Raw genomic sequence first — 12500 nt, 5'->3', positions numbered from 1 at the left:
TGGCTATAGAACCCCACATCTGGTTTGCATTAGAGAGAGAGCATGCACAAACTTTATGGTAGGCTACCAGCCAATTCAGTAGGCTAACTCAAGACTGCGAGGCCATCATACAACGTTTTTAAGCAATAAACAAAATACTAACATAACAGTGAAGTTCGTTTTTTCATGGTTTATTTGTTCCAAAAGCATCCTCTCCCCATGTGTCTATTGCTTTTACGTAAGGAGCTTGGAACAAAGTTGGCTTTTCTTCGTTTTCATTTTCTCTAGGCATATATGCTCAACAAATATCAGCGAGCTCAGCGAGGTATCAATGAACAGAAAACCGTGTTGGCTAACAATTTATTAAATACTCCTGTTATTGTCGTCAACGACGTCGCTGTAGGCTACTGCCTTTTCAGCGCCTTCTGCTTATGGTGATTCAGTCTTTTGAATTTGTTTGGCCTTGCCATGCAGTTGTAGACTACAACATGTCTCTTGCTGTTCCCTTCATGTGTTCTATCAAAATGCTGTCTGCCCTCATGGACAGTAGCTCCGTGATGTCTGCATCTTTCCAGGTCGGAGATTTTCTGGACAGCACTATGCCACTCCATCATAACACTGGCATTTAAGTCAGATTTAACCACATGGACGCACAAAAGAAACGTCACCAACACGCCCTCTCACTAGGTGTGATTTTAACCGCATGTTCTACTCCTCGTTCAGACACAGCACATTTACATAATGTCCGGAGGAAATACTAGGGGGGGAGTAATATAAACACCGGGTGAATGCGGACTTCCACATGACTGGTTATGTCGTTCAGATATACGGCCCCACCGTTTAACATCGGCAGAACCTCCGGTCTTACACGTATGTCTGAAAGTGCGCGTGCGTGCGTGCGTGCGTGCGTGTGTGTGTGCACCTCTCTCTGCATGCGCGTGCAGCTGAACTCCATGTCTCCTTCTTGTCGCTCAGCAGGTAACAGTGACCGCCATGATGTGTCCAGCCCTGAGGACACTTCTGAGCATTCACCACCTACACACACACACACACACACACACACACATATGAGCATTCACCACCTACACACACACACACACACACACACACACACACACACACACACACACACACATATGAGCATTCACCACCTACACACACACACATATGAGCATTCACCACCTCCACACACACACACACACATATGAGCATTCACCACCTACACACACACACACACACACATGAGCATTCACCACCTACACACACACACACACACACACACACACACACACACATACATGAGCATTCATCATCCTACACACACACACACACATGAGCATTCACCACCTACACACACACACACACACACACACACACACACACACACACACATGAGCATTCACCACCTACACACACACACACGCACACACACACACATGAGCATTCACCACCTACACACACACACACACACACACACACACATACATGAGCATTCATCATCCTACACACACACACACACATGAGCATTCACCACCTACACACACACACAGACACACACATATGAGCATTCACCACCTACACACACACACATATGAGCTTTCACCACCTACACACACACACACACACACACATATATGAGCATTCACCACTGTTACGTCCCTCCACTACCTTTGGTGCTGTTTCCTTCCCTGTTGCTGTCATTGTCTCCTTAATTGTGTGCAGGTGTGACCTGTTAGGAGTGGGCGGAGCCACCCCTTTAAATATCTGTGCAGCCGTGCAGTCCAAGAAGACTTGTGTTCCGCTACCACGCATATTGTTGGTCTTCCTGTGTTGGTCCTATTCTGTTATAGTTAAACTCCCTTTTTCTGTTGTTTTGTAATTTACCCCATTGTTTAAATAAACCCCTAGACAAAACGAGCCCAATTGACATTTTTGTCATTTTATGTTGTGGCCAGTGCGCCTGGTCATAACAACCACCTACACACACACACACATATGAGCATTCACCACCTACACACACACACACACACACATATGAGCATTCACCACCTACACACACACACACACACATATGAGCATTCACCACCTACACACACACACACATATGAGCTTTCACCACCTACACACACACACATATGAGCATTCACCACCTACACACACACACATATGAGCATTCACCACCTACACACACACACACACACACACACACACACACACACACACACACACATATGAGCATTCACCACCTACACACACACACACACATATGAGCATTCACCACCTACACACACACACACACACACACACACACACACATATGAGCATTCACCACCTACACACACACACACACACACACATATGAGCATTCACCACCTCCACACACACACACACACACACACATATGAGCATTCACCACCTACACACACACACACCCACACACACACACATATGAGCATTCACCACCTACACACACACACACACATATGAGCATTCACCACCTACACACACACACACACACACACACACATGAGCATTCACCACCTACACACACACATATGAGCATTCACCACCTACACACACACACACACACACACACACACACACACATATGAGCATTCACCACCTACACACACACACACGCACGCACCCACCCACACACACACACACACACACACACACACACACACACACACACACACACACACACACACAAACACACACACACAGATATATGAACATACAAATGTTTGCGCATGCATACACACACAAACACATGCATGCGTGCACATACACGTGCACACATAGGTATATGAGCATACACATGTTTGCACACAAACACACACACACACACACACACATATGAACATAGTCAAGTACATGTGTGATGACCTCATCAGTAGGCGCCCAGGGTTTCCATGCCACCCCGTTGCAGCGTGAGAGCTGTCCTGTCATCTCGTTGAGGTGGAGGAAGCCCATCAGCTCCGGGGTGCAGGCTTTAGGACCCTGAGACGCAGAGTTGACATTAACACACAATATTAACACACATTAACACACATGATCAGCTCCAGCGTGCAGGCTTTAGGACCCTGAGACGCAGAGTAACATTAACACACAGCATTAGCACAGTTACATTAACACACAACATTAACACAGAGAGTCACATTAACACACAACATTAACACAGAGAGTCACATTAACACACAACATTAACACAGAGAGTCACGAAGATCGAACATGCCTGCTGATTTGACAATACTGGACCAGGAACTATGGAATTGTCTTCCTGCAGATACAGGTCTTGTTATAACCTCTCTGTACACTTTCAAAGTTTACAATACTTGAGCCCCTTACCACACTACCACAGAAGTCTAGTTATATTTTGAGCATTGTAAGTGACCTCACTACCACAGAAGTCTAGTTATATTTTGAGCATTGTTAGTGACCGCACTACCACAGAAGTCTAGTTATATTTTGAGCATTGTTAGTGACCACACTACCACAGAAGTCTAGTTATATTTTGAGCATTGTTAGTGACCACACTACCACAGAAGTCTAGTTATATTTTGAGCATTGTTAGTGACCACACTACCACAGAAGTCTAGTTATATTTTGAGCATTGTTAGTGACCACACTACCACAGAAGTCTAGTTATATTTTGAGCATTGTTAGTGACCACACTACCACAGAAGTGTAGTTATATTTTGAGCATTGTTAGTGACCACACTACCTGCATTGTTAGTGGTATAAAATAGCGACATGGCACCCTGCCCACTGTGCCCAGTTAGCATCACTGTAAGCCCATTCAGTGATAATGCAAATAACCGGTCTTGCTCAAAACGCCACCAATTAACGTAATTGTGCTCTCAATGAAGTTGTTAACTACCATGAATAGACCCTAGGTTATCTTTACTCCATAAATAGGTCCTAATAATAGGTTATCTTTACTCCATTTAGTTACATTGAGAGAGTGTGAGAGAGGGCGTACTGTGAGAACAACAGACCTGTTGAGGGGGACTGCTGTTGTCTTTCTTGCTAGCGGAGGCTGACTTCCTGGGATCTGCCCCGTCTCCAGGAGCCTTGGGTGTGTTCGCTCTGGCTTTGGGTGTGTGTGCCGAGTCCTTGGGTGTGTGTGCGGAGTCTTTGTGTGTGTGCGCGGAGGCCTTGGATGTGTGTGGTGGAGCGTTGGCCGTGTTGATGTCAGAGTGCTGCCCCCTGTTGGTGACCTGCACACTGGCTCTGCGTCCGGCCTGAGAGATGGAGTCATCCTCTACATGCATCGACACAATGCCATGATACTGCAGAAACACACACACACATACACACACACACAGACACAATGCCATGATACTGCAGAAACACACACACACACACACACATATACATGATACTGCAGTGAAACAACGCAGCACACACTTACAGAGCTCAATAACTTAATAACGTAAAAATAACGCATACACTTACAGAGCTCAATAACTCAATAACGTAAACATAACACATATACTTACAGAGCTTAATAACGTGTCTGTGTGTGTGTATGTGTGTGTGTGTGTGTGTGTGTGTGTTTGTGTGTGTTTAGATGCTAAGATCATCAGCCTTACCGTGTAGATAACTTCAGAGCCATTCCTGTGCATGGAGGAGGGTGGGATCTGTCCAAACACACACACACACACACACACACACACACACACACACACACATTTTAATACCAGTGTAACACACAACACACACTCACACACTAAACAGCAGTGTACAGTGCACAACACACACTTAAAACACACACACACACTAAACACACACACTAAACACACTTCACTCTCACACACACACACTAGGGATGGGAAGTCTGACACCGAGGCACCGAAGCTCGTATCACTTCCGCGAAGCAATCTGCTTCGGCACAATGTATCGGAGCGCGTATCAAAGTTGTAAGGTCACGTGACTGATGACGTACGAAGCTTCGGACGTCACTGAAAAGTTTAAATGGGACATTTGACACAGGGGCACTGGTGCTTGTATCAAACCCCTAAAGCGTTAGGGGTTCGATAAACCTTTAAAGTCCAACACATATGTTTTGTTGCACAAGCACCCTTCTAAAATTGTAGCCCTACACAAGCACTTCACAATCCCCACTGTACACAATGCCCCATGTTTTCACAATGCCCTTTATATGTTTTCTGTTATCGGACACTGCTGTGGTCATCTGCAGCAATTAGCCTACACGGTTGTGTTTAAGACTTCATCAAATGAAGTCTTAAACACAACCACTATAGAGAAGCATGCAATATCAAATAATGCTAACTCATGGCAATTATGAACATGGCAGGATTTGAACCGCGGTCGCGCGCGCGGTATACGAACACGCTACCACCCTCCCAAGGCCATTTTAAGGTTTTCACGGAAACATAGCATTATTTAAAACCAATTCGAATTATTAGAAGCATATCAAAACTATAATGTTTATTCCAATGACTGTAGGCCTAATAGTTTTTACTCACAAGGGAACAGAACACGTTGTCTCTCCGCTCTGCTTTACCAGTGTCAGAGAAGGGCCATTTGGTCGGCATGTGGCTTCGTCTGTGATTGTTTAATCGCTAATGAGAGCCGCCGTTATGTCTGCTAACCACCAGATGTCACTGTTTTGTATTCGATGCTTTGACACTTCGAAACACTTACGATACAATCAGGAAGAACCTTCCAAAGCCTCATGGGGCTTCATTCGCCCAACCCTACACACACTCACACACACTCTCACACCTGTATCATCCACAGTGCCTCTGACCAGCTCACCTTTCTGCCGTTGCCACTGGTTCTCAGCCTCTTCCTGATGGGGGAGGGGTCACTGTGTGGAGCTCCGTCGCCCTGGGTGAGCGGCAGGGTCTCCACCTGGATGGAGGCGTGTTTGGGGACAGGCCTGGACTCCACCTGAGACCCCCCCAGCAACCCCCCCTCTGGACCCACAGGCCCTCCGCACCGCGCTGGAGAGAGAGAGAGAGAGAGAGAGAGAGAGAGAGAGAGAGAGAGAGAGAGGGAAAGAGAGAGAGGGAGAGGGAGAGAGAGAGAGGGAGAGAGAGAGAGAGCACAACTGGTGATCTCAGGTGAGGTGCTATATCGGTGATCTGTGTGTGTGTGTGTGTGTGTGTACCTCCCCCTGTGTCTGTGATCTTCAGCAGGGCTCTGGTGTTGTGGTTCAGCACGGTGCCCACTGGTGTGGTCAGAGACACCTCCATCTCCTCCTCCGCCTCCTCCAGCTGGTCCTGCATCACCTCCACCCGCCAGCTACGACTGGACACGCCTGATACACACACACGCGCACACACACACACACGCACGCACACACACACGCACGCACGCACATACATACACACGCATGCATGCACACACACACACACATACACATACATACACACGCACGCACACACACACACACACACACGCACGCATGCACACACACACACACATACACATACATACACACATACACATACATACACATGCACACACGCACACATGCGCACACACACACACATACATACACACGCACACACGCACGCATGTGCGCACACACACACACACACACACACACACACACACATACATACACACACACGCACGCATGCACACACACACACACACACACACATACACATACATACACACGCACGCACGCACATACACACATATGTGAATTTATAGATTCTAACTGACCAATGAGGATACTGACCAGGATTAAATTGACAGGATTTAATTGACCAATGAGGGTACTGACAGGATTAAATCCACCAATGAGGGTACTGACCAGGATTAAATTGACCAATGAGGGTACTGACAGGATTAAATTGACCAATGAGGGTAACTGACAGGATTAAATTGACCAATGAGGGTACTGACCAGGATCGAACTGTACGAGGCTGGAAGGAGGGGGTTTAAAATCCTTTCCTGCTACCGCTGAGATCTCTCGCACCTGGAATAAAGGAGAACCATCAGAGAACCATCAGAGAACCGTCACAGAACATCAGAGAACCATCACAGAACATCAGAGAACCATCACAGAACATCAGAAATCATGGAAACAAACATGACCTTACTACAGACCTCATCCAAATAACTACACGTGGTGTACAAGGAGGATGCACGCGTTTTAAAACTAGCAGTGACGTTGACCCAGCACTCATACGTACACGTTGACCCAGCACTCATACGTACAGAAGAGAAGGACAACATCATGGTGCATTCAGGGCACTTGGGAATGACAAGTACCGGCCCCGTGGCTACTTTGTTTTTCCCACAGCAAGTGTTCATGTGCTTTGCCGTCGGAATGTGTGACAAACACGGATGCCACAACAAAGGTTTAAACATACACTCACTAATCCTAAATGAACAACTATATTTGCTTAAAATATAGTGTAAGATGCTCGTGAAAGAAAGATATGCAGCTTTCAAGTGACAAAAACGGCAAATTCCCAAGTTCACATTAAAACTGTTGGACATGAAAGGCCACATGGACTACAAACGAACTACAACGTGATGACAAAAGTGATGACGAGCCCCTAACTGGGCAACTCTGTTAGCAAAATCTAGCCCCAGTTTCCGACCTCTGACTCACACATTACGTGATGTGAATGACGCGGAATGATGATGTTTTCACTGGGAAAAAGGTTTTTCCGAAGCCCATGAACGCTAGGTCATTACATCATTACATCATTATTACATCGTTACCTTGACTGTGACGAAAGACGACTCCTGCACGTTGCCCTTCCTGGTTAGCGCTAGCGGGACGCTAGCCTGGTCCTCACAGGAGTGATACTCAGTCTGGGCAAATCCCACTGATGACCAGCTAAACACCAGCCTGCACAAGACAAACACACGCACACACACACACACACACACACACACATACACACACACACACACACACACACACACACAGAGCACACAGAGAGAAAACACAGGGATTCAGTGATCACAAACAGACTTGTTAACTAGCTAACTGTTAGCTATCTGCTACCTAGCTGACTAACTAACTGCTAACTTGCTAACTGATTAGCTACCTGCTACCTAGCTAACTGACTAGCTGCTAAATTGCTAACTGATTAGCTACCTGCAAACATCAGTAGTATCTTACGTGTGGGCGGGGCTTCTGTTGCCTAGCAGGTCAGCCACCTGGAACTCCATGCTGTCAGTCAAAGCCTCCTGGGCGGAGTCTATAACGTAGAGGAGGGTCCTCCTGCTCAGGTCTCTCTGGGAGAACAGCACACGGACAAACTCACCTGGAAGACACACACGACACCTTTATCAACACCTTCACTACTTACCATGAGTATGCCTTAACTACCTGCTATAAGTGTAAAAACACACGACACCTTTATCAACACCTTCACTACTTAAGGCCTTAACTACCTGCTATAAATGTAAAAACACAAAACATGCACCTTTATCAACACCTTCACTACATACCATGAGTATGCCTTAACTACTTGCTATAAGGGTAAAAACATGCATATCAACAAAAAACTACAAAAACTTCCTGACTTATAAATACAAATCATGTGAAGATAAACTTTAGTAACTCAAAATGAACTACAATAATCAGCAGCATTACACAGATGCCATGCAGCACACAAATGAACTACAATAACCAGCAGCATTACACAGATGCCATGCAGCACACTAATCAGATCCAACTCAAAACACATGCTCTTACCTGACCTTTAACCCCCAGTCCCAATCTCACCTGATGGGGTTACATCACAACCTTTAACCCCCAGTCCCAGTCTCACCTGATGGGGTTACATCACGACCTTTAACCCCCAGTCCCAGTCTCACCTGATGGGCTTATGTCTTGTGTTTGAGTGACTCATACCTGTAGGGCTCTCAGATGATGTGGTAGAGCAGGTGATTATATTGTGTGTGTGTGTGTGTGTGTGTGTCAGGTGAGGGGCTCTCACCTGATGGGCATATGTCACGACCTTTAACCCCCAGTCTCACCTGATGGGGTTATATCACGACCTTTAACCCCCAGTCCCAGTCTCACCTGATGGGGTTACATCACGACCTTTAACCCCCAGTCCCAGTCTAACCTGATGGGCTTATGTCTTGTGTTTGAGTGACTCATACCTGTAGGGCTCTCAGATGATGTGGTAGAGCAGGTGATTATATTGTGTGTGTGTGTGTGTGTGTGTGTCAGGTGAGGGGCTCTCACCTGTGGTGGAGTTCTCCAGGTAGCCGAAGTAGGGGGCTCGGATGATGTAGTAGAGCAGCTGTTGGTCGTCAGAGTGGGCGTCCTGAGCCTGCAGCTCATTGGATGAGAGGAAGATCCCATAGCGCCCATCTTTAAGAAGCTCCGCCTTCCACAGTGTCTTCTGCACAACCACCACTGGAGCGGAGTTGTCCAGAGACTCAATCTAGAGCACACACACACACACACACGCACACACGCACACACACACACACACACAATGTACACACACACACACACACACGCACACAGAACGTACTGTATTACTGCCTGATGAACGTTACTGTGAACTCGTTCATTCTGGTGTCTGTGAAGGGCACGCTCTTTCAGTTTAACTTCGTTGAATAGGGTGTCAGATTTCTACAGAGCCTTCCACGCGAAAACCCGTAAAAAGGCCTTAATATGGCAGCATGCAGGTCACCATTTGTCAAACTATGGGCCGCGGTCCGCAATGTGGACAATGGTCTGCAGAGTGAAATTATTCCCGGGCCATCGTCTGATAATTTGCTGCGCAATTGATCAAGGAACCGCGGACAAACGTTTCTGCAATTAGTAGTAAATACTTGTTAATTTGGTGTCATCAAAGGCCCACCTGAGGCCTTGACTGGGCCTCAGGTCAAACAAGTTTGAGAAAGGCTGATGTAGACGACAAAGCAGCAAGGAGGCGTCGTATGATCATTTAAACAAGTTTTATGACAAGGTCGGTGAGGATGGAAAAAATCTTACATTTCTGTGCAAACTTTACCCGCACTTCAGTCGCATCCACCTGAAATGGCACATTGAACTGAAGCACCTGGCTAGCCTTTCAAGGTATGTGCAAGCCAATAAAAAATCAAAAGACAGTCAAGACAGATCCTCAACCCAAATTAACTGCATTCTATATGGGCTGTGGCAATAATTTAGAAAAAAAAAAGAACTATGAACTAGTTCATTTTTGGAAAGTGTGAACTTAGTTAAAAATTTTGAATTATGAACTATGAACTGAACTAGTTCATTTTAAAATTTGTGAACCGAACTTTGAACTAGTTCATGTAGAAAGCTTTCCCGAACACTGCACACACACACACGTTAGGATACACAACCACCACTTGAGCCGAGTTGTCCAGAGACTCAATCTAGAGTACACACACGCACACAGACACACACACACGCACACACACACACACACGCATGCACGCACGCACGCACGCACGCACACACACACACACACACACATAATAGGATACACACATCTACACATCGCACGCACACACACACACACATAATAGGATACACACATCTACACATCGCACGCACACACACACACACATAATAGGATACACACATCTACACATCTCACGCACACACACACACACATAATAGGATACACACATCTACACATCTCACACACACACACACACACATAATAGGATACACACATCTACACATCTCACGCACACACACACACACATAATAGGATACACACATCTACACATCTCACGCACACACACACACACATAATAGGATACACACATCTACACATCTCACGCACACACACACACACATAATAGGATACACACATCTACACATCGCACGCACACACACACACACATAATAGGATACACACATCTACACATCTCACCTCTATGGTGAAGAAGACAGGCTCGGTCTGTACCCTCCCGTCCAATAGGAAGCCGTTGTGGGTGGAGTCAGATGCCATGAAGGTGAAGCGGTCTATTTGGGAGGCTCCTCCCCCGTGCCGATAGGCCACGCCCAGCTCCTGCAGGTGCTGCTGGGTGAAGTTGCCGCGGGCGACGAGAGACTCGCCCTGCAGGAGCAGCGTCCCGTACTGGGGGGGGCGGCGGAGGGTAAAGGTCAGGAGGTCGGGGGGCGTGTCGGGGTCAGCCAGGCTCAGGGTGGCGGGGGTCAGCGTGACCGTGGAACCCTGCGGAACCCGCAAGCCGCCGTTCCTCACCAGCGACGGGAGGATCCGGTCCGTCAGCTCCACGGAGATCTCCAGCGTTCCGTTACGCGTCGTCTTACCGTTACTTACAACGAACCTACACACACACACACACACACACACACACACACACACACACACACACACACACACACACACACACACACACATACACACACACACAGCGTTCCGTTACGTGTCGTCTTACCGTTACTTACAACGAACACACACACACACACACACACACACACACACACACACACACACACACACACACACACACACACACACACACACACACACACACACAGCGTTCCGTTACGCGTCGTCTTACCGTTACTTACAACGAACCTACACACACACACACACACACACACACACACAGCGTTCCGTTACGTGTCGTCTTACCGTTACTTACAACGAACATACACACACACACACACACACACACACACACACACACACACACACACACACACACACAGCGTTCTGTTACGTGTCGTCTTACCGTTACTTACAACGAACCTACACACACACACACACACACACTACAGTTACTTACAACAAACCTACACACACACTACCGTTACATACAACAAACCTACACACACACACACACACACACACACACACACACTACAGTTACTTGTTACTTACAACAAACCTACACACACACACACACAACACACACACACACACTACCGTGACTTACAACAAACCTACACACACACACACACACTACTGTTACATACAATGAACATACACACATACAAATATGGGGTTTCAATGCAACATTATCACAAATATGGGGTTTCAATGCAAAATGATCATTCTTGTTTTTGGGAGTCTTGGGCATGTGCACAAACTTGCCCTATGTGGACTGTGGGCTAAGCAAGCCAATGACAAAACAGAATGTGCAAAGCACTGCTCCATTTCTGCAATAGGTAGTTTATCCATCTGGAAGCGATGATGCCATGTTTACCCATAATCATGCAGTTCAGAATGTTTGATCAGACCTGCCTGTGTGTAACATACTTCCTTCAATGTTTGGATCTGTGAATCTTCCCCTGTGTTAAGGTCCAAATAAAAGCATTAAAATGTGTGTGTGTGCATGTGTGTGTGTGTGTGCATATGTGTGTGTGTGTGTGTGTGTGTGTGTGTGTGTGTGTGTGCGTGTGTGTGCGTGTGTGTGTGCGTATGTGTGTGCGTGCGTGTGTGTGTGTGTACCCACCTGATCCACTCCCTGGTCGCCGTGGCGCGGTTGTCGTGGACGTAGCAGATGAGCTGGGCGGCGATGTCCATCTGGCTGAAGCTGTGTATGGGCAGGCCCGGGTGCTGCACGTA

General features: G+C 46.8%; 1 protein-coding gene across 1 annotated transcript in view; it reads right to left on the bottom strand.

Annotated features, from left to right (window-relative positions):
* The window catches only part of frem1a (Fras1 related extracellular matrix 1a), an 83475-nt gene that overhangs the window by 6342 nt on the left and 64633 nt on the right, over nt 1–12500 (bottom strand). The window contains exons 24-35 of the mRNA XM_076288460.1: nt 12388–12500; nt 10836–11253; nt 9179–9380; nt 8102–8246; nt 7696–7825; nt 6868–6940; nt 6122–6271; nt 5767–5942; nt 4578–4625; nt 3981–4274; nt 2869–2982; nt 902–1014 (exon numbers count right to left, since the gene is read on the bottom strand). The exon at nt 12388–12500 is cut by the window's right edge and continues 152 nt beyond it. Of these exons, the coding sequence (XP_076144575.1) occupies nt 902–1014; nt 2869–2982; nt 3981–4274; nt 4578–4625; nt 5767–5942; nt 6122–6271; nt 6868–6940; nt 7696–7825; nt 8102–8246; nt 9179–9380; nt 10836–11253; nt 12388–12500 (1976 nt within the window). The remainder of the gene's footprint in view (nt 1–901; nt 1015–2868; nt 2983–3980; nt 4275–4577; nt 4626–5766; nt 5943–6121; nt 6272–6867; nt 6941–7695; nt 7826–8101; nt 8247–9178; nt 9381–10835; nt 11254–12387) is intronic.

Source organism: Alosa pseudoharengus, unplaced genomic scaffold, assembly GCF_046254945.1.
Source record: "Alosa pseudoharengus isolate Yale_2024_CS ecotype anadromous, Long Island Sound unplaced genomic scaffold, YU_APseudo_1.1 YU_APseudo_1.1_scf_17, whole genome shotgun sequence".
NCBI lineage: Eukaryota > Metazoa > Chordata > Actinopteri > Clupeiformes > Clupeidae > Alosa > Alosa pseudoharengus.
Note: the sequence above shows the minus strand (reverse complement) of the source record. Positions and strands in the feature narration are given on the sequence as shown.